This window comes from Zea mays, chromosome 5 (assembly GCF_902167145.1).
Source record: "Zea mays cultivar B73 chromosome 5, Zm-B73-REFERENCE-NAM-5.0, whole genome shotgun sequence".
Taxonomy (NCBI): domain Eukaryota; kingdom Viridiplantae; phylum Streptophyta; class Magnoliopsida; order Poales; family Poaceae; genus Zea; species Zea mays.
In genome coordinates, this window is record NC_050100.1 from 193,310,329 (window position 1) to 193,333,914 (window position 23,586).

Sequence of the window (23,586 nt, forward strand, 5' to 3'; positions counted from 1 at the left end):
TTGTCTTAGTTTATGTTGGGTGAATTGAACATCACATTGAGTAGCAAGTAATGTGTTCCAATGATATGTGGACATTTGAGACAAATATGCATCATTATTACTATTCTCGTGATGCATTCTGCTTGATAAATTGTAGGGTGAAAACTTGTGTATTTTGTTGTGTGCAAGTTGATGTGGTTACTTCCCTCCAAATATATAAATTCCATATATAACTATCCAAACAAGATATTGAATTTGATTCATGGAAAAGAATTCCATTGGCATCCAAACAAAAAAATTGAATTGAATCAAATTCTAAGGAATTACTTTCTTTAGGAATCTAATATCTAGAATGTTATTCATGGAATGAGTTTCATTTCCAATCAAACAAACGGGCCCTAATACAATTTTCATAGCATCCTCACCCGGCCCTGTTTTTTTTTCTAAGTGTGGCTTCAAAGTTTTTTTTGAAAATTACTCACTTGTCACATGTGTCACGTTCAGTTTTAAAACAATACTAGGTTTGCCACCACTACTGAAAACAATATCCTTTTGGCCAATAAACACTAAAAATAAGTGTTTCCCACCGCAATTAACTTTTTTATGGGGGCTATATGGTTGTTTTCGGCGGCATTCTTCCGTCGGAAGTTCGGCGCCGAAAATAGGCATTATTTTCTGTTGCCGCAGAACAACTGACATGACTATTTTTGGCTTCTGATAACAAACTAACTTATTTTTGATGCCTAGTTCTGGTAGTCAAAAATAGTTTAGGTTTATTTTGGAAGACTCATCAAGCCATCAAAATCATTTTTAGGATCAAGAATTTTCCTCCATATCCATACACAATTCATACATCAACGACATATCCAATACAATTCATATTTCATCGATTCACCAGCCTCCCAAAAATTCACTTTAATATGGAAATGTATGAATGGAAAATAAAAAACTTAGTTTATAATCTTAATTTTTTGTTCTATAAAATACATAGATTCTATTAGTACATAAATTGAAAATAATACATATATTGAAAGATATACTACATATAAGAAAGAAAAGATAGACTGAACAAACAAACAAAATATGTGATTCAGATGATAAACAAAGAGGGACGAATGATCTATCTTCTCCCCAAATAGCACAAGCTACCCATTGCATATTGACACTTATCGAGTATTGGCACTTATCGAGTGTAGAGTAGATATGCTTCTCTTTCTTCTCACAAACAGAAATAGCTTGCTATTTTAATGGTAACAAAATAAATATTAACGCTTCCTGACATAGAAACACGCTCCTCCTTGAGCTCTGGCAGCAGGCGCGGGTATGGCTTCTTGCCTTGGTGGCCCGTGTCGATCTCTGCCCTAGCCTCGGTTGTTGTTGCTCTTGCCTCAGCGCATGTAAGACTATTCACAATGGTCTCCTCCATATCACCCCCTAAATCCTAGCTCTTGCAGTGATTCTCTCTAAATCCACCTCTATATACAATACACCATGTTCGTAATATATTTTAGATTTGATTTTTACATATGTATTTATCATGGTCTAAAATGGTATGTACATATTAATTATGTGTTTAATTTGTAGTCTAGGTTATAAAAAAATCTAGAGGAAAAGAGAGAACACCTAGATTTTAGTGGGTAGGAGGACATATCCCTAAATTTAGTGTATTATTTTTTTAGGAACAACCATGTGACTTTAGAATGCTTCTAAACCTTCAGAGGAGGCTTTAGGGCACCCCTACAGACAGTCAGATGTCCCTGCCCTAACAGTTAGATCGCGAGGCTGACCAGTGTGGGTCTATTGGTAAGTGAAAGAGCGAGAAAGATGAGCGGATAAAATTATGTATGGCATGTGTAATCCGCCAGAGTAAGTGAGAGAGTTTGGTAGTATTTTTTTGGAAGACACGGTTGTTTAATCAAACAATTTTTATTTTTTTGTAACACATAATACACAACAGCTTTTGTTTACAGTAGCTTTTCAGAAACCACTATGCAAAACTGGGCTATAAGTCAAGGTTCACAGTAGCGGCGCCACGGGCCTCCGGCACGCGTACACGCTACAGCGGCGAATGAGGAATGCCAGGCGTGACCCGCGCACGCGCTTCGGAATCAGGCCTGAAATCAGTGAGCAAAGCAGGCCCCCGGGGATCAGTAGTCACGTCACGGGGGCAGCCGGGCAGAAGCCTCATCATTCATGGGCACGCAGACGCGACGCTCCGGCATACTCCGCCGCTAGATCACACTTCGTACACAGAAATCACGGCGCCCACACGTCGCGTCAAGGAAAGCACGCACGCACAGGGCTGCAGCCTGCAGGGGCCTACCCCGGCCAGTTCCCTAGCTCCATTGCGCGCGGCAGTGCTGTCGGGCGGCTTGGTTTCTTTGCTCTAGCTTGGGCTACCACGAAGCGGATGATGATGTTACCTTTTATCATATTTTACTTTAGATTTAAATACAAAAATAAATCTTTTTAAATATGAATACATAACTAATGTCTCAGATTTGGATTTTTATTTGAATATTTGACCTCAAAGTGCATACTAATTAAAACAGATAAACATAATTTTACTAGTCGTAAGTTCATCGATTATCAAAGTAAAGTAAAATTAAAATACACGTCTAATAACATCTAATATCAACGTGAACTAAATTATAATAAGAATATTTTATATAAAGGTAAGTTAAGTGAAGGAATTTAATAAGGATAGCAATCAACAAGTAGCAATTTTCTTTGTTATTTTTTATAATACAAAATCATTACACAAGTAGAGAATAAATTATGTAAGTATATAGCATAGATAGGTCATAAAAATAATAATTATCAACAAATATTTAATAATTAAATAGATTATTGAATTTAATATTGTACCATTAGCAGTATTATAACAATATTAAAATTTAATTATAAATACACTAATATATAGTTCCAGTTAATCATTATTAATATTAATATTAATATAAAATAACTAGTTTGTAGTCATGGAGAGAAAAAAAATAAATTGGTTTATTACACTTTGTTCCTCACAAATATGGATAAATATCAAATATATCGTATTTTTTATTAAATATAGCTATATAATAAAATAGATAAAACTATAAAAACGAATTTAGATACATGCACGTATTTGGTATTTGTAATTTGATACTAGAATTTTATCGGTATGGATTCGGACAGTTCAGATTTTTAGATGTCCATTTCCATCCCTTTCCTGTTCGGCAGTCCGGGCGCGCCGTGCAGCAGCAGCATCTAGCTTCTCTCGGCTCTCGATCTCGTTCCTTGTTGTTTGCGCCGCCGCCCGGCCGGGGGCAACGTACGTGTTCGTCCAAGGAGACAACAAAAGCAGAAAGCACGCTTCCTATATACAGCATATAATATATATAGAGTCGAGGTGATCTTTTATCATAGCCTTTTGTACGCTTCCGCCAACAGATTACTGATATATTTTAAATTAGATACGAGAGAGATGTGTAGATTTTAAGTAACTATATTTAAAACTTTTATATATTAGTTGGTATTGTCAATGGGTAATTATTGGAGATACTCTAAGCATATCAAGGCAAGAGTAACATCTGCTGTTAACCCATCACAATTGGTCCAGGATAAAAAAAAACACCAAACACATGCAACCAAAATATTGAAAAATGGTAGCTACTCATGATAAGTAGAAAAAATTTATACTTTTTTTGGGGACCTATTACTATCAAACAACATTGATAAGACAGTCAAATTTTCCTCTTTGTATTTATGATCAGATTACAAATTAAAAACACTATAGAATTAGGCAAAAAATTCCTTATTTCTCAAAACATTATTCCCAAGCAAGGGACCCACAAAGTTTTTTTAAACTGAAAGACTCTACCTAGATATTTGAATAATTTAAAGAACATCTATCTTGTAGGATCAAAGAATTGTGCCATCGGATCAAGAACCACCATTTTTTTTTTACAAACCTTGAATACTATTTTATCCTACCTAGCCTCTTAACATAAAAAATATCAAATGAGATTGTGTGTTTATGTTGCTATTTGCATTACGTGTCGCTCGTCACCTTATCAATAAAAATCAAATGAGAACACTCTTACTTCAATCACGACCACATAAAATATTATATTATCATTAAGTTATTTTGAACATAAATTGTAAATACATAATAACATATTTCCAGTAAAAAGAAGCACGTACATATTCATCTTTTTTTCTCTACACCAAATAAAAGTATACTCCATAGACACTTGTCTCATGGATGATATATTTTATACCTAATCCCATTTCCTCCATTTACCATGATGTTTTTAAACAAATTTAAGTTCTTCAAGTGGAGAAAATACTTTGTGAGCGTGTGTCTATGTGTGTGCGGGGTACACTCCCGCACTTCTATATTTAATTTACATACTACTGAACTAAACAATATAGTTAATTCATGGATTTAATTAATCCTTACATTCAATGTTGATTTCCCATCAAAGGAACAGTGCATAGATCTAACCATGCTATTATTTTGCAGGTCACTTTTTGATTGACAAAGAGAAACATAATTGTTATTCCTAAGTTAATCTTTAAATTGTACATTTCCAAAAGAAGTTTTAAACATTATAGTCGATCCATTTGTGATTCAATTTGATTTTCCATCTTAGTTTCATTTCCAAGGGGACAGTGTATCGTCGATCAATCAAGTAAAACTAAAATTAATTACCTGCATTATTATTTTTAAAATCTCCATATGGAAATATTGTGCCTATTTATATGTAGACTATTATTTTGAATTGTCCAAGCAATAGTGACTATGCAAGTTTTCACAACTACATTAACCGCAAATCAACAACGCAATATAACCCTATATGTTGAAAGAAACCACATAGTAGTAGTAGAAGTACATGGTAAAGGACGATGGAACATATATATGACACTCTTGATAGATCTAACAGATGTTCAACTTGTTCTCCATGGTAAAAACATGTTGTTGAGCAGACATACGCAAACATGGGATTGGAGAGGCACAACGAGCTCTCTACTGGCGAGTTGAAGGGGTCCAGGAACAAAAAATAGGAAAAAGAGAGAGAACATGAAATGAAAAGGGATATATAGAGGAGACAATCAAGTCTGTACCTACGGATCATCAGTGGCCTACTTGATGCGCGCTCTAACTTGATTATTCTCCATTTCTATCCCCACACTGGAAAGTACTCTAATTAAACGACACACGATCGATGTTGAGATCAAGATCTGAGACGAAACCCTAGAATGCAGCACAAAGGGCGATAGCCACTACGACGTGCCAGCTGATTCAGAACACATGCCTAACCAGAGTTATTAGAATGGAGTGATGCCCATGTTGGCTGCTGCAGCTGCAGCCGCTGCGGCGTAGAGATCGTCTTTGAGTAGCATGTCTTCAGCGCCATCCTGTATGTCACAGCCCAGGAACCAGCCAAAATTTTAGAGGCCGGCCGGGGTACGGTGCGTGCTTACAAAGTACTACAAAACTTCGAATAATAAAAAAAAAACTTAAAAGAAGCATGTGGTAATATAGTGTTGCTGCTGGATGACCTGAACTCCGTCAAAGTGTCAAGTGAGGATTTCAAGGCATACAAAATATACATCGAGTTATTAGGGTTTCAGTGTCAGCTCTGATACCTGATGAGTCTTGAAGGTCTTCTTGAGGCCCTGGTCCGGCATGAGGCCGAAGTGGATGTGTGGGAAATGGGCCCACTGATTATGAACACAAATCAGAGAAAGGCAATGCAACATTAGTAGGGTACGTACGACCGACCGAGTACTTGGAAGCAAATACTGAAAACGAACGCTAGCTGTATCGTCTGTACGACGCTGTGCCGGTGGGGCAGCAAGCTAGCCACAGACCACACCAGGCGCAAGCAGCCAGCACCAGACACTAGGTGTCGCTGTGTCCATGCTGACATTGTAAAGTGATGGGTCAAATCACAAGACACGCAGACAGCAAGCTAGCCACGAGTAGTTGTCACTGCTGTGCATATATGCGTCTGGAGAAGAAGACGAAAGAAAGTTACATTCTTTGCGGCTGCGCTGAACGCCTCCCGGTGGGTGATGTCCGGGTTGCCGGCCTTGATGCGCTGGATCTCGTCCCTGTGTGCACGCAGCCAGCAGCACACATTTACTAGCAAGAAGACGATGAGCATGCAGAGAGTGGCGCATACTATACTAGAGCTATCTGATCTCGTTTGGATACTCTCGTATTTATAGTTCATCTCAATCCATATGTCTTGAGCTGAAACTTAAACTAATTTACGCTCTAATCCACTTCAATACATATGGATGAGGTGAATATGAGAGTATACAAACAAGGGTTTTTAAAGGGGGAAAATGCATGCACAGAGAGACTTTTATCACAAAATCTTACTTGATGAACCGGTTGTATGCCGACGGGACTCTCTGCCGCTTCTCCGGAGCTGCGAAGTTAGATTTTGTAGGGTAGATTTGAGTCAGCATACATGCATCCGTAGGGAACATGGGCGAATGGGTACGCTTATCTATCTAGAGCTAGCAGCAACTACTACACTATGCATGCCGACTGTTTGCAACTGAAGAGCGATGGATATGGGCAACCTCTGGCTATAACATGACATGATTGTATGTCTCGCTAGCTAGGCCATCCATCGACCCTGATAAGGTCCCCCTTTTTTTATACAAATCCATATATATATGTTCCCTGGACGCGGTGAAAAATGCTCATGTAATCTATTATAACCTTGTAAACCCATATATATATGTAATTTATCCTAACACTGCACGAAATAATAAGCTAGGATGGGATTGTGTCGTCGTCCATGCATCCAGTTCTATTTATGCACAAATCAAGTTGTTGTTATTGTTCCAGCACGACAAACGGTGATCTGCTTGCCCCTACTCATCCTCTTCAGACACTTTCCTGAGTTCATCCCCATCCGCATCACGCCAATATAATGGCTTTGGGTCTTTGATTAGTGCAGTGATAAATACCCTTGGTTCGGAAAAGTAAAGCAGAAAGTAATAAAAAACAGAAGAGAGAGAGAGAGAGAGAGAGAGAGAGAGAGAGAGAGAGAGAGAGAGATGGGGGATCCAAAGATTGGAAACAGAAAGAACAAGAAGTCCTTACGCCTGTTTACCGACGGGGCGGTCTTGGGCAGTTCGGCTTCCTGCTGCACAGGCTGAGCTGCAGGCATCGGCGCCGGCGGCGGCAGGTTGCTGGCGCAGCTGCTGTTGCTGCTGCGGCCCGTCATGGTGCTGCTCAGGTTGGCACTCGCCTGCTCCATCAGGAAGCTCGGCGCCTGCTGGAGAGCCAACTCGTCCTGCGCGCAAGCAAGCAAGCAAGTCACACACACACACTGACTGATCTCAGTGGTATATGAAGAGGCTAACTAGGGACGACGAAACTAAACATGCACTAGCAGGTTAAAGTGCATGCATGTTAAACTAGTTGAACGAACGAGCTGGATGGGTTTTGGTCCATAGTTACATACCAAGAGGCCATGCGGGGATGTGGGTGACAGCAAGGAGTGAGCGAAGTTGAGATGGTTGGGCGGCGCCGGCGCGGCGGGCGGGAGCAGGAGGCCGCGGAGGTTGACGGAGAGTAGGTTGGCGCAGTGGCCACAACGCACCGTCACCGTCTTGAACAGGCTGCTGCAAGGCACGCCGACCTGCGCGCGCATGCATATAGAGATCGAAGAGAGACGAATCAGTCAACACTGCGTGCGCTGCTGGCTGCTGCGCTAGCTAGAAGAAGAAGTGGGAGAGGCTAGCTGGTGTGTGCGAGTGTCGGTATAGGTGAGAGTGGGGCGCCGCATGCACGTACGGCGAGGATGGTGTCGCAGCAGTTGCAGTGCACGTAGCAGAGCTGCTCGGTGGGGGACGGCGCGAGGTGGTCCAGCGGGAAGCAGCAGGCGGCCGACGACGAGGACGAGGACGAGGACGACATCATGATATGTGGTTCCGACGACCGAAATGTGTGGCTGGCAGCTACTAGCTCCGGTCCACCACCTCCGCTCCGATCCACCTGAGGCGCTGACGCTGTCGACGAGATGGATCGATCCGACGAGGACTGCTGGGGCGCCCCTCCTTGCTCGATCGATCCGGCCGGCCGGCTAGCTAATACTAATAGGGCAAGGAACGGATCGCAGCAGGGAAAGCAAGGTAGCAGAAGAGGAGCGTGGTGAGAGATCGGAGGAGGGGATGGAGGAGAGTCAGGTGTGTGTGGGGAGGGGGGAGAGTCGAAAGGGGAATTTTATACGACGAGTAGCTAGGAGAGGGGAGAGGGGCAGGAGCCAGGAGATATCCTTTTGGTCCCCTTTGATTTGATGAGTGTGAGTGATTTGACGGCTAGCTGGCTGTGCCTGGGGCTGGGGCTGGGGCTGGGGCTGGCTAAACTTGCGATTTGATGGACCTGCCCGATTCGAGAAAGCCTCGGATCTGTCGTTGTTCCCGATTTGAAAGCCGATCCAGGGCAGGGCAAGCACGCAGGAACTAACAAGAGAGAGCCCAAGACCTCGCTCCCTCCCTCCCTTGTTGCTTGCTGCTCCTACTCCTACTACTGCATGTGGATCTTGCCGCGAGCGGCGAGGGAAAGGCAGGCAGGCAGGCAGGAGGAGGAGGCAAGGCATGGGGTGTGTGGACCGCGGACAGCGCGGTGGATATATGGCCCCTGGACAAAGGGAAAGCGAGCGTGGAGCCGTTGGTACATGTGACGGGGGCAAAGCAGGCAGCACGCTACCTCCCCCCGGCCCCTAGCTTGTCTGCACCGGCGGTCGGCATCTCGAGACTGTTGCCGACTGGAAAAGCGGGACGAGTGGTGGGGATCGTCCGGCCCCCCCAACCTGTGCCACGATCGATGCGCGCGGTCTCCCCTCTCTGCTGCTCTCCGGCCGCGCGCAAGAGGTGAGGTGAGGTGAGGTGCAGGCACCATAGTACGTGGGTGTCATGTACGCACGCGCGCACGTTCCCTTTGTACGTACGTACGTACTTGTATATATACTTCTCATCAATGTGCCTGGACGCGCGCGTCGTGTAGCCGCGCAGGCCAGCACGGCCGATCTGACCGGTCCGGCGCGAGAAGGGCTCTGGTACGCGTGCGGCGTGCTTCTTTTCTTCGCGTTTTCGCAAGACAAAAGCCTGACCGTGGTCTGGCTCGATTTTCCTCGGCATGGGTACGGTGGAACCAAGGCTTAAATGGGGCCGAGAGACCAGGTATATATGTACGTACTTCCTACCCTAAAGGTAGTGTACAGACTGTAACCCTGTATGCGTGCCGGTCATCTGTTTCCGGTCGGGAATCTCTACATGCGAACTGTAAACGTAAGATATACTATGGTGTAACGACCGGCCGGCGCAAAATTAAATTTGGTCTCGAAAACAACTCGATGTTGGGAGATGTTCCAGTACATGCTACATGCAGAGCCTTAGCGCCGCACAGGGCATCGCTCCGCCACCTCCATTGTTCCCCCCAGTTGACCCTACTCTCTTCCACACTCCTGTGAGTATCAAAATTGTAGTTAGATGTTTGTAATGCATCTGGTATAACACATGCTATCTCTTCTCTGTGCAGGGCCAATCTGGGGCGGCATCCAACAACCCTCCGGAAGGGTTCAGCCCAACGCAACCCCGGCCAAACCGCCCACCTCCATGAGCCATTGTTTTAGACTTCAGAACTTATGTATAATACTTATGTTTCTGTTTGATACTTATGTGAGAGCTTGTGACGTTTGAGACTTATGTTTGTGTTTAATACTTGTGTTGAACACTTATGTTTGTGATGGATATTTATGTTTGTGGTCACGGTTTTATGTTTGTGTTGGCTATTTACTCCCTCCAGTGCAGTAAAGGTAGTCGTTTAGGACATGATTGTGCATACCAAGGAGTGATTAATTATCATAGAGTTTTCCCTGTTTGCCCCTATTAAATAGGGATATGGGTGCATTAACGTCACTAAAACAATTAGGTTTGATTGGTTGCTGCAGCAGCTCCAAGGCATTCTAGACTGGAGGTCTCAAGTTCGATTCCTCTTAAATGCATCTTTTTTGTGCAATTACTAGGGGCAACAACGTCCAAATCCTAGACCCACGCGCGCTATGACTTCTTTTTGTGCACGCTCGGTCACACGCAGGATGACTTCTTTTACTGCACCGGAGGGAGTATGTCTGTGATGTATATATGTGATATATATGTGATATCTTCTGTTTGTGTGGATGGAAAACAAAAAACAAATAAAAAAGGTACATACTGGTCACTTTGCCGAGTGTAACACTCGGCAAAGAGGCTCTTTGCCGAGTGTCAGGGTCATAACACTCGGCAAAGAGCACAGACCTGGGCACCGGCTTAGGTTCTTTGCCGAGTGTTATGTCGCTGGCACTCGGCAAAGAGCCCTTCTTTGCCGAGTGCCACTTGGGACACTCGGCAAAGAGCCTGACATGGGGACCCTCCCTGGCGGGCTCTTTGCCGAGTGTCCCAACTGGCACTCGGCAAAGAAGGCGGCTTTGCCGAGTGCTGCCTGGAAGACACTCGGCAAAGATATCTTCGTTGCCGAGTGTCAACGCTGACACTCGGCAAAGCCGCCGTCTCCGTCACCCGACGCCGTAACGGCCGCTTTTCTTTGCCGAGTGCTCTCTGGCACTCGACAAAGAGGTTTGCCGAGTGCCCGAGAAAAAGCACTCGGCAAAGAAGTCTTTGCCGATGCACTGTTTGCCGAGCCTTCTTTGCCGAGTGTTACACTCGGCAAAGCCTTTGCCGAGTGTTTTTAAGACTTCACCGAGTGCTTCCGGCACTCGGCGAATCTATTGATTCCGGTAGTGCAAGGCAGCTTGGTCGACTTTTGAAGTGCAAGTGATGGATCTCTTGGGCGCTTTCCACAGAAATGAGGTCGACCTTGAGCGTATCAACAGGGCGTACATGGTGCTGTTGCCAAAAAACCCGGGGTGTGTGTCAGTGGACTCCTTCAGACCGATCAGCCTACAGAATTGCAGTCTCAAGATTATCACAAAAATACTCACCACCAGGCTGCAGCGGGAGATTGCATCCCTCATTGATTTGGATCAGACAGGGTTCATTCGAGGCCGCTCCATCACAGAGAATTTTGTGTATGCTATGGAGCTTGTCCAATGCTGTCATAAGAGGAAGACTCCCACATTGGTGCTGAAGTTGGACTTCGCAAAGGCTTTTGACACTGTCAGTTGGGACGGCCTAGCCACCATTCTGTCTGCAAGGGGTTTTTGTGACGTTTGGCTGTCTTGGATGAAGAAAATTCAGAGCACATCAAGGAACGCCGTGTTGGTGAATGGATGCCCGGGGCCTTGGTTTACCTGCAGGCGCGGGTTGAGGCAAGGGGACCCCCTCTCCCCGTATCTCTTCCTGCTTGTCGCCGATGTTCTGCAGGTGCTAATAAAAAATAGCGGCATGGTTAGGCACCCCATTCTTGAGGACTCAGCTTGCCCAATCTTGCAATACGCTGACGACACCCTCATCCTTGCTCGTGCTAATATAAGGGACATCATGGCTCTGAAGCACCTTTTGGACTCCTTCTCCGCAGCGTCAGGCCTGCAGATCAACTACTCCAAAAGCACTGCGGTGCCCATGCATGTTAACCCTCAGGATCTGGCCCCAATGCTCCACGTTTTGGGATGCAAGCAGGAAGGTTTCCCGCAGACGTACCTCGGGTTGCCTCTGTCCAGCACAAAGCTCAGACTCACGGCCTTCTCTCCCCAAATCGCCAAGACTGACAAATATTTGGCGGGCTGGCAAGCAGCCTTGTTAAATCCCGCTGGCAGGGCAGTCCTAGTGAACTCGGTGCTTGACTCTCAGCTCGTCTATGCCATGTGCGCTGTGCCTTTGCCACCTGGGATTCTCTCCAGGGTGGACAGCCGAAGAAGATCCTTTCTCTGGACTGGCGACGATCGGTGCTCTGGATCGAGCTGCTTGGTTGCTTGGGAAAATGTTTGTAAACCGAAACAGGCAGGGGGTTTGGGCATCAAGGACCTACACATCCAGAACACATGTCTGTTGGTCAAGCTCATTCACAGATTGCACTCTTCAGCCTTGTCGTCTTGGGCAGCCTGGGTGCGCTCGAATGTTAAACTAGCTACAATGGAGGGCGAGATCAGGGGGTGCCATTGGGATACTCTGAGAGCGTTGCTGCCCATCTATCAAGCGATCAGTTCGTCTCAGGTTGGGGATGGCTGCAGCACTGATTTTTGGCATGACGCTTGGTCTGGGCCTGACGACCTGTCTACAGCCTTCCCAGCCCTGTACTCACACTGCATCAGGCAAAAAGTCTGCGTGAGAGAGGTGGTGCTGCAGGGTTTGCACCTAGTCCCGCGCCTCACGCCACAAGCCCGGGAGGAACTAGAAGCTGTGCTAACAATAGTAAACAACACAAAGCCTCGCCGATCGACCAGATACCAGACATTGCTTCCTTGCGGATCACACTGGTAATTTTCAGACCTCTACTCTCTACAACCTGCTTAAAGGGTCCTTGGGGCATGGGGATGTTAGCACCACTTTCATCTGGGGTAAGAAAGCCCCGCCGCGGGCACAATTCTTCTGTTGGCTGCTTATGCAAGGAAAAATTCACTGCAAATGGAACCTGAAGAAAAAAGGGATTGTGGATGATGACTGTTGTGAAATATGTAACCAAGACAGTGAAACTCCCTCGCACATCATCTTCCACTGCCCGTTTGCACGCCAATTTTGGAGCTCCATCGGATTCTCGGTCGCTGATGGTCTGGGCACCCAGGACCTGCCAAACATCAGTCGCCCTGATCGCCTTCCGGGTGCAGAATTCAACTCCTTTGTCCTCCTCTGCTGCTGGCAATTGTGGAAACGCAGAAATGGTGTCGTCTTCCGTCAGGATCATGCCACTCTTGCGGCCACTTTGCATTCATGCGCTTCTGAAGCAAAAGCTTGGGCGTACAGGCACAACAGGAAAGAGGCACAAGTATTAGGTGCTTGGTTGTTGGTGTTTTCTAATCCTATTATGTAATCTCATCATTGCTTCGCCCCCCTGTAACTATGCTAGCTACAATGCTGCTAGCTTGCTGCAAACTCTAGCCGCTTTGGGCAAAAGACCTGAATGAAAATCAGGTGGGGATCCTCCCCCCCCCGGTGACAGTCTAAAAAAAACAACTCGATGTTGGGAATATATTGTCTGCCCAACTCTTTTCCACGTCGTGCATCATGTTGTCGCTTGAAATCGATGCTTGCATGATATTGAGTTTATATGTATATGTATCTCATGGTTATATATTCGGACTTTTTTCGATTATTATATATGTAAGTTGCTCCAGCCTATAAAAGGTGAACACGAACCCTGAATGAAAAGAGAGGCCACACCTTAGCACATTTATAAATATTTTATTTGCAAAATTGCATACAGGGTCAATGAACACGAACCTACTTATAGGGTTTACTAGAAATTCCATAAAATTCCTTGTAGCCCGTTGTTATCTTTCTGTTATGGAGTGGAAATGCTTAGCCATGCTCATGTAAAAGTTTAATTCGATCAATTAATTGCTTCAGGTAAATATTGTGAAGTGTGAAAAGTGGGATTCAGGTGATATGGTTTGGATTGCGTCCGAGGTTAATAACAGTCTAGGAGGGATGTGTCGAGGGTTACCGTCGGTCCAGAAAACTCTAAAGCCAAAAATTGGTAAAAAATTGGTAAAATAATAAAACAAAGAAATAAGAATATCTATGATAGAGATTTTAGAATTTTTGAAACCTTCTTAGATTTGTCATGCCTTTGAATGTTTAACTTCAAAAAGAAAAGAGCAAGGAAATTATATTAAAGTCATCTACTATTGCTAGAATTAAATAGTGGGAAGAAGAATAAATAATAAATAAATAAGATTTCAAAGTTTAAAAGTATTATTCAAGAGAGAATTGTGAATTCAAAGTTCAAACATGAATTTAAATTTAGTTTGGAATTTGAGAATAAGAGAAAGGAGAATAGAAAATAAAGTAGAAAAGGAGGAGGCAAAGGAAACAAAAATACTTAAAATAAATATATAAGTCTATAAAAATATATACTTTGCCTTCATGTTGTTATTTTGGATGTTACAATTAGATTAGAATGTGAAACTCTATTTAAATCTGAATTTTTAAGGTGGCAATAAAAATAGAAAAGAAAAGGAGCAAGAAAAAAAAAAGAATAAAACGTTATCTGGGCCCAAACCACTCCACACGGCCCATTTCGCGCACGCTGCCACCATTGTGCTGTCTGGCGGGGCTCGCATGTCGGTCACTCAACCTCGCTTCCCTGCACGGCCCAACTAGCGTGTCGTTCAGCTATGTGTTGCGCCGACCGGTGGGCCACCCTGTCATCTGCTCATGCCCGCGCTGGCTCTGGCCTTCTCTGACATGTGGGGCCACCACAACAGGTGCAAAAGAGAGGCTACCTTAGCACATTTATAAATATTTTATTTGCAAAATTGCATACTGGGTCAATGAACACGAACCTACTCTTGTAGGGTTTACTAGAAATTCCATAAAATTCCTTGTAGCCTGTTGTTATCTTTATGTTATGGAGTGGAAATGCTTAGCCATGCTCATGTAAAAGTTTAATTTGATCAATTAATTGCTTCAAGTAAATATTGTGAAGTGTGAAAAGTGGGATTCAGGTGATATGGTTTGGATTGCGTTCGGGGTTAACAACAGTCTAGGAGAGATGTGTCCAGGGTCGTTACCAGCAGTCCAGAAAACTATGTCCAGGGGTACCTGTAGTTTGGAAACTGCGTTCGGGGTTACCGATAGTTTCCCTTATTTGTCTATCACCCAAATTACATGAATCTATAAGGACCTGTTCGTGGAGCAACCACCCTTGAGAACCGTACAACCACGAGCCAAGTGTGGGCACGACCTAGCATAGTAATTAGTGAAATATAGTTTTATGTGCACCAAACAGGAGGATAGCAGGGTATTATGAAAATTGTAGGAAAAGTGATGTGTGGGAGATAGAACGGGTACTCCTACTACCCATATAGCACATGAAATAACTCTTAGATTTCATGTGGATCTCTTAGGTTTCTACACATAGTGTCTCACAACTTTCTCCAAACATTCTAAAATTTTTATCACAGCCTGTACATATGATATCATGACACGTGGACAAGTTTCATGATTTTCTGACTTTGTTTGTGTTTTATACAATTTTTAAACATGTGGATGCCAAGTTCACGGCCATGTTTAGTGAGCATGTTGCTCGAAGTTTCCGGTACGCTTCTGCAATCGGTCGTAACTTATGCTAAGTAACATGAATATCATTTTTTCATGCACGGTTTTCCAAGTTTCGAGTGACCTGCAGTTCAAATTTGAATTTTCCGAAGAAATTCAAATAAACGAACTAAATCTACTAACTATGGAAACTATGTTATAATTGTCCACAAATGATACATGTAGGTCTACATAGTGTAGGAACATAGCACAAAAAGTTTGGGAGACAAAATAAAAAAAATGAAAATACACTTTGCCGAGTGCCGCCCAGGTAGGCACTCGGCAAAGAAGTGTAAAGTATACTTTGCCGAGTGTCACCTGGCCGACACTCGGCAAAGGAGTCTTTGCCGAGTGTCGCCGATCTGACACTCGGCAAAGCTTATTTTAAAAATAAAAAAAATCTTTGCCGAGTGCCAGATCGCGAGCACTCGGCAAAGAAGTAAAATATACTTCGCGCCCGGGTTCTTTCTTCTTCTTTCTCTCCTCTCACTCTCTCTATTTAACCGCCGCCGACTAAATCGCCGCCGCGCCGCCGCCGCCCCGCCGCCGACGTGCCGCGCGCCCGCCCGTGCAAGCCGCGCCCGCCGAGGCCGCCCACGCTCGCCGCGCCGCCCCACCGCCGTCCTGTCCGCCGCCGCCCCGCCGCCGACGTGCCGCGCGCCCGCCCGTGCAAGGCGCGCCCGCCGAGGCCGCCCACGCTCGCCGCGCCGCCCCACCGCCGTCCTGTCGTACGCCGCCGTCTCCCCCGCCCGTCACCGTCTTAAGGTATAATTTTATTAAATTATGTATTAATTTTTATATTAATGTATTTATGTTTTATAGATTAATGTATTGATGTTTTAAATATTATGTATTTCATAAACACATGTTTATATTAATGTGTTATATTATGTATTTCATAAACACTTGTTTATATTATGTTTTATCCTATCCACCACGCCGTCACCGACCCTCACACAACACACTCCCACAACACACTATCACATCCTATCCATCACGCGTCACCGACCCTCACCACGCCACTCGCACAACACATGTTTATAATATTTATATGCATGTTTAACTGTTTTGGTCATTTGTTGATAACGAACTGGTATTAGTTAATAAACAATATTATTTACCATGATTTAATTTGAACAAACACATGTTTATATTAATGTAATTAAAGTAGACACAGTCACATTTTTAATGAGAAGGAGAATGAGGGTATTTGTGCGTAGGTTGATTGTCCTTATCATTTTATGCATGGATTTCCGGCCATCGTGCCGTTGAATTATGCGTGGAAGACAGCCATCGTGCTGATACTTTTATTTGCAGGATTTCGAAACCTCCCCGTGCAGGGGAGGTGCTGCCGAAATTTTCTGTTGCTAGGCTTCTGTTAGGGGATGGAGGACCGTGAGTGGATGTACACGGGCTGTAGAGGAAGGAACGATGTCACCACTGAATGGATTAGAAAGACCGATGATTTCGTGGAACGGGCATATGGCGAAGCTGCTAAAGGAGCGAGTCTAGTCCCATGCCCATGCAGCAAATGTGACAACCGGAAAAGAAAACCAAAGAAGACCATGGTAGAACATATTTGGAAGAATGGATTTACGTCGGGCTATACTCGGTGGATATTTCATGGTGAAGCGCATCGTACGAGAGAGGAGGTGCTGAGACAACGTGTCGAGGATTATGACGCGGATGCGGGGGTAGCGGATATGTTGAACGACTATCAGGAGGCACAGTACACGGGAGGATGTATGGATGACGAGCCAGAGCCGACTGCAAAGGCGTTCTACGACATGTTCGACGCGGCACAGAAGCCCCTTCACGGCCAGACAAAGGTTTCTCAACTGGATGCCATTGGGCGTGTAATGGCGTTCAAGTCGCAGTACAACATGAGTAGAGACGCATTCGATGGCTTGTTGACGGTTATTGGGAGTCTGCTTCCGGATGATCACGTTCTGCCAAAGAGCATGTACGAGGCACAGAAACTACTTCGTGCACTCAAGATGACGTATGAGCAGATTCATTCTTGTCCGAAGGGCTGCGTGCTATTTAGGAAAGAATACGCGGAGGCAAAGTACTGTCCCAAGTGTAATTCGTCTAGGTTTATGGAGGTAGACTCTGGTGATGGACAAAAGAGGCAGCTCGACATCCCCTTGACAATCCTACGACACCTTCCGTTCGTACCGAGGATCCAACGTCTGTACATGACAGAGGAATCCGCGAAACAGATGACTTGGCACAAAAATGGAAAACGATACAATCCTGACAAGATGGTGCACGCATCAGATGGTGAAGCATGGAAACACTTTGATGACATTCACCGTGAGAAAGCCGAAGAGGCTCGTAATGTACGTGTTTCGTTGGCCACAGATGGGTTCAATCCCTATGGAATGAGCGCTGCCCCGTACACATGTTGGCCCGTGTTTGTTATCCCAATCAATCTCCCCCCTGGTGTGTGCTTTCAAAGGCAGAATATATTCGTGTCGTTGATAATTCCCGGACACCCGGGGAACAAAATGGGCGTGTACATGGAGCCTTTGATCGATGAATTGGTACGTGCCTGGGAGGAAGGGGTATGGACGTTTGACCGAGCTACGAAGACAAACTTCAGAATGCATGTTTGGTACCAGTACTCCATGCATGACTTACCGGCCTATGGGCTTGTTGGAACTTGCTCTCAGCAGCAAGGAGGCCAACAAGGGTGAACGGTGGTGACAACAGGGTTACGTGCTCGGGGCAAATAGCTCTGTTAATCTAGCCTCTCACGGGCACTGTGCGGGGGTATTTATAGGTATCTGAGTGCCCAGCGCCTTGTGTTAAGGACGCATGTGCCCTCGGACACCTAGTTTATCCCCAGAATATTCCCATAAAGCAGGGTTACAAGCTGTACTTACAAGAATGCCTTTACAAACTAGGCCCGTAACACAAAGGCGGCCATGCGGGGCCCGTTACAATGGGCCAGATCACACGTGGGCCTCAGAGCAGGACGAGGCCGTGCTGCGGGGAGACGTCACCGCAGGCCTTCGCCTGGTGCTGAATGAAGCGAAGGGTGTCCCTGCCTGTTTTGTCTTCGTCAAACCAGCGACTGCAGCGAAAGGCGACGAGCGAAGGGTGGCGTCTTTGCCTTCGCCCCAACATTTGCCCTCCGAGGGACCAGTTCGACAAAGTCACCTGGTGCTGAAGACGTCGCTAGATGGCGGAGACGCTGCCCTCGCTCGAAGTGGTTCCGCGGGGGTTTTCGATGTGACCGTTGATGGACGGCGTACTGTTGGATTGCGAGTTTCCCGAAGCGCCGCGCCCTGTCGGATTGCGGGTTTCCCGAAGAGCCGCGCCCTGCCTATAAAAGGGGGCGGGGGTCGGTGCTTTTTGAACTTTGCCTTCCGCGCTCCGCGAAAACCCTAGCCGCCCGCCGTCTTGCTGCTCGTCTGCCCGTCGTGCTCTTGATCGCCGGAGATCTGGCTCGAGTGAAGCAGACCGCCCGCCGCCGCCGACGGTACGTAGCAATGCCGTCCTCTTCTTCTTCCGCCGACACCACGCCGCCGGCGGCCGCCTCGTCTGAGGAGACGTTGAGTAGCTTGATGGTGGAGGAGTTGCGCGCCGGTGACTCTGTTGATTTTGGTGTGTCACGGATGACGTCAGCCCGCGTTGAAGATATACAGCGGTTGGGCTACTTTGGCGGCGGAGTTGCTCGTGCTCCGGGGACGGAGGAAGTCCCCGAGCCGGAGGGTGAGTTGGTCATTTTCGAGGCGTTCTTCGCCGCCGGTCTCCGCTTGCCTGCGCACCGGTTTGTTGGTGAAGTCCTGCGTAGATTCAACGTTCAAATACATCAGCTGACACCGAATGCCATGGTGGCGCTGGCGAAGTATGTCTGGGCGACGACTTCGTACGGCGGACAGCCGTCGGTTGAAGTTTTTGCGAAGAATTATTGTTTGCATTGGCAGAAGAGGATGGTTGGGGACGGAGTTGCCCAGTTCGGGTCATGCACATTCACGCCGAAGACCGGCAAGACCACAATGCCAGTAGTGGAGTTGGTTCCATGCGCCCGCAACAAGTGGGGCAATTGGAATGAATTTTGGTTTTACGTTGCTGAGGGTGCTGTCAAAGACCATGAGGGACTCCCCGTGTCTGAGATGTGCTCTCATTATTACTCTGCGTATCCGCCCTTTGAAGTGGCAGAAGAGGATGCAGACGAAGGGGCCCTTCGGTGCGCCGCCGGTCAGAGTAGTGGGCGTGATTTAGTTGAAGAGTTCGTGGCGTACGGGGTCTGGCCCTTGGCGCACGGCTGGGCGTTGGGCGAAGTGTGCCCTCGCCAGATGCCTTTTCACGGAGGAAGGGTGGTGCGAAGTCCTGCCTTCGCACTGAATTTGCGAAACCGTGACCCGGCCGCCTTTGTGCGTGACGCGGAGGACTTGGCGGTGCGGCTCGTGGGACGTTACGTGCCGAGGACGGAAGGCCAGCGCAGCTTTGATATCCGCGGGTCAAATGACCGTTTAAACAGGGTCTTCGAATTAAATCAACTGCCGTACGACGGCTATCCCGGTCAAGACGAAGCGGACCGCCGTGGGAAGAAACCGGTGGTGGAGACTAGAGACGACCCTGCGCCGGCGGCCGCCCCTTCCTCGAAAAAGAGAAAATTAGGTACTGCGATGGGAGGACTTGGGGTGTCTGACAGTTTTGCTAGAGAGTTGATGAGGACGTGTGCGGCCCCGGGGGAAAGGATGTCTTCGCCCGAGCTCCGGGAGTCTTCGGCTCGGATGCTGAGGGTTACGGGGGGCTGCTGGCCTAGAAATGTTTCTATCCCCTGCGCGGCTGAGGAGGACTGTTTTACATCTCGTATGGTTCACCAGTGGAGAGTTTTTCCTTACGGGCGAAATATCGGTGCTGTTGTGTGGGCAGTGATGGACAAGGATCGCCAAGGGGCGGCGCAAAAACGCCAGGCGGCGGTCAGGCTGCATGAAGCTAGGCCGAAGCGGCAGCGGGGGGCTGCGAAGGCTGTGGCCCCCGGCGGAGGCAAGCCGCCGCTGGCGGCGAAGGCGGGCGCCGCTGCACCTAGCAAGGCGCCGGAGGCGACGACGGGCGCCGGAGGCTCCAAGTCAACGAAGGTGGTGCCGCCGGCCAGCGGAGTGGCGGAGGCTTCGAAGGCGGCCCGAGCGTTGCCGTTGTCGGGCAAACGTGTTGCCGACTTCGGCACCAATATTACTGTGGACGACTATCTTGGTGGTAAGTCGCTGGCCTATTAGTGTTATAATTTTTTTTTTAAATTTGTTGACGCGTTGCAGGGCCGGACGAGGGCCAGCTTGCTATAGCTGCGCCTGGCGCGGCGATCGCAACGGCCGTCATAGTGCCGAAGGCGAGGGGCGAGGCGCTTGGCGCCGGAGGCGAGGTGTCGGCCCTCGCGTTGGTCAGGGACGAGGCGGGCGCGACGACCCGCCGGCTGAAGGGAGTGACGGAGGTGCTGAGTCAGGCGACAGAGGCGCTGAGTCAGGTCCGCTGAGCTATACTCTCTCCCCGCCCCTTTTTTTTTACGTCAATGGCCTTACGTGTGTTCTGCAGGTGGCTGACTTCGCCAGCCGTACTGCATCGGGGGCCCTCACGGCAGCTGTGTCGGCCGAAGTCGAGAGACTTCGGACACAACATGCTGACGCTGTCCGTGAGAAATCGGCCTCCGACAGCAAGTGTCGTAAGCGGACGGACAGGGTGGCCGCCCTGGAGAGGGAGAAGGCCGACCTCCGGCGCCAACTGGCGGCGGAGAGGAGGGAGGCAAACAAGGCCATCGCTAAAGAGCAGGCTGCGCAGGCGGAGGCCAAACTGGCGCGGGCGGAGGGCAACCTTGCCAAGGAGCTCGCCGAACATCTGCAAGAGCGGATTACCGCCCTAGAGAGCCGCGCGAAGGGGGCCAAGGCCGCGATGCATGTGGAGGCTGAACGGACGCGCGCTCAGCTTATGGATACATATCGCGAGCTGGGCGCGCGGACCGGCGACTTCGAGGTGCCGGACCGAGAGCCCGGGCTTCGTTGTCTGCAATGGGTGCAGGAGGAGTTGCAGGAACTCCCCACTGTTGTGGGGGGGTTGATGTCGTACGCCTCCCTGGTCACCTGCGAGGGGGCGATGAACGCACTCTCCCGCGAAGGGTGCCGGCACTTCGAGGTCTTCGACCAGGCAGATGAAGATTTTGAGCGAGATGTCTATAAGGTCGAAGACCCCGTTGTGAAGGAATCTGCCGGGGCCCTCTACGACCGGATGTGGGGTCTGCATGGTTGTGAGGTGGTCAGGGAGCGGGCCGAGACTGCGAGAGCTCAGGTAACGTTGTTGTTTGTTTGGCGTTTGCTGTATGCGGGCTGTGCGTGCGTTTGCTGAATTTGTGTGTCTTGTCCTAGGCGGAGCGCGGCGAGCGGGTGGACGACTTCGGGGCTCTGAACAGCGCGCTGCCAGACCCGGAGCCGACCCTTGCGGAGGCTGTGACTGGGGTCGCCCTGGAGCCAACCCCGGAGATCGCAGCGATCGCGACGGCTGCCTCCTCATCCGCTGCGGCCGGCGAAGACCTGCCCCCGAAGGTGGCCGAAGGCACCCCTGATGCCCCCGCAGCTGCTGTGCTGAGTGCTGAAGATTCCGCGGCGGAGCCGACGGCGGAGGCTCCCGCAGCGTCAGGGCCTTCGCAGGTGGCGTAGTGGTTGTTTAGGGTTGGGGAATTTTTGGATGCTGTGCTGAATTTTGGTTGCTGCGCAGGTTCAAGATTTTGGGCATGCGCACGCAACCGCTGCTACTGAGTTTTTGGCGGCTTCGACCGCGGAAAGTGGGAATGAATATGGTGGGTTTGCATCTGAGTTTTTTGATTTTACCGACTCCGGGAGCTCGGTTGAGTGGACTGAGGAGTCATCGGAGGAGGACTTGGATTATTTTGCGGCCTTGGACGTGGCTGCGGCGGAGGCTTCGCCACACGCCGCGGACGCGCCAGACGTGCCAGGCCCTAGCACCGGGCGCCACCGACGAAGGGCGGTTGCAAAAAGTAGGGTTAGCGCGGAGGAGGGGGCTCGGCTTCGTGTGAGTAGGGCTGGTCGGCAGGAACTGTTGTCTTTGCCGGCCGCTGCGAGTACAGGGGAAGGGGAACTGCGAAGTCTTTTTGCGGGTGAGGAGCTTAGGATAATGTTATTTAATTATAGAGAGATGGGAATTATTCCTAAGGTTGAGCCGATGTAAAGTGTGGTGCCCTCGCTTGTATATGTGTAGAGGTTTGTACGATGAAGTTGTGTGCCCTCGCGTGCCTGTGCCTGCGAGGACGTTGTGTGCCTTTGTCTGGTATGGTTGGTTATGCTGTGCTGTTGTGATTATAGTCGTTCTTAGCACGGATGGTTTGATGCTATCGTTTCTGCTTTTGTTGTACTAGTTCGGCTGCGCCCTTAGGCGGCTGCTGCGCGGGGTCTTTGCGATAGACTTCGGGTTTTTTCGCACTTGTTGTGCTAGTCCGGCTGCACCCTTAGGCGACTTCTGCACGGATAGTCTTCGCGATAGACATCGGATTTTTTCGCACTTGTTGTGCTTAGTCCGGCTGCACCCTTAGGCGACTTCTGCGCGGATAGACTTCGCGATAGACATCGGATTTTTTCGCACTTGTTGTGCTTAGTCCGGCTGCACCCTTAGGCGACTTCTGCACGGATAGTCTTCGTGATAGACATCGGATTTTTTCGCACTTGTTGTGCTTAGTCCGGCTGCACCCTTAGGCGACTTCTGCGCGGATAGTCTTCGCGATAGACATCGGATTTTTTCGCACTTGTTGTGCTTAGTCCGGCTGCACCCTTAGGCGACTTCTGCACGGATAGTCTTCGCGATAGACATCGGATTTTTTCGCACTTGTTGTGCTTAGTCCGGCTGCACCCTTAGGCGACTTCTGCGCGGATTTGTCGCACGCGAGGGTGGCTAGCGCTTAGCCTCGCGGTGACTTCGAATTGGTCGAATGCCGAAGACCGTTGTCGCGGTCTTTTTTCGACATGTTTTTGCGGGGGATTTTTCTCACATATATTACATGGCTCCGCCTCGTTAAAAACCTCACCCCCCGGGAGGAAAAGAGTGCGGGCCGGTACAAGATTGTTTGCGGCGAATTACAAGGGCGAAATCAGCCCTAAATGGGTCAAACAAAAAATTTGCGAAGGTTCTCGATGTTCCAGGAGTGCTCCAGGTCCTCGCCATTTGGCGTTGTAAGCTTGTAAGCGCTGGGGGAAGCTTTTGACTTGACTATGAAGGGGCCCTCCCATTTGGGCTCCAACTTGCCCTTGGACTCCGTCCGAGCTGTTCGGACGAGTACGAGGTCCCCCTCGCTGAACTCCCTCGGGATGACTGCGTGGTCGCGCCATGCTTTGGTCTGGGCTTGGTATTTGTTTAGGGCCTGTAGGGCGAAGACCCGGTCTCCGTCAA

General features: G+C 48.2%; 1 protein-coding gene across 2 annotated transcripts; it reads right to left on the reverse strand.

Moving 5' to 3' along the window:
- Positions 1-4,850: 4,850 nt before the first annotated feature.
- On the reverse strand, positions 4,851-8,647 carry LOC542129 (protein YABBY 4). 2 transcript variants are annotated; one of them, XM_020537576.3, is made up of 7 exons: positions 7,784-8,647; positions 7,452-7,628; positions 7,088-7,280; positions 6,353-6,401; positions 6,003-6,078; positions 5,616-5,685; positions 4,851-5,381 (listed from the first exon to the last, which is right to left on the reverse strand). In XM_020537576.3, exons 1-7 carry the CDS (start codon positions 7,907-7,909, stop codon positions 5,290-5,292), a joined length of 783 nt encoding a protein of 260 aa, XP_020393165.1. In that variant the 5' UTR covers positions 7,910-8,647; the 3' UTR covers positions 4,851-5,289. The 2 variants fall into 2 exon arrangements, with proteins under 2 accessions (XP_020393165.1, NP_001306695.1); NM_001319766.1 differs by having other exon boundaries at positions 4,895-5,379; positions 5,611-5,685; positions 7,784-8,147.
- Between the last annotated feature and the right edge of the window lie 14,939 nt (positions 8,648-23,586).

Bases quoted from the DNA above. Each gene is read 5' to 3' on its own strand.
- LOC542129 (NM_001319766.1), bottom strand. From the start codon at position 7,909: ATGATGTCGTCCTCGTCCTCGTCCTCGTCGTCGGCCGCCTGCTGCTTC. The intron at 7,629-7,783 runs GTACGTGCATGC...ATGCGCGCGCAG, and splicing joins GCTGCGACACCATCCTCGCC to GTCGGCGTGCCTTGCAGCAG. The intron at 6,402-7,087 runs GTAAGGACTTCT...CTAACTTCGCAG, and splicing joins CGCCCCGTCGGTAAACAGGC to CTCCGGAGAAGCGGCAGAGA.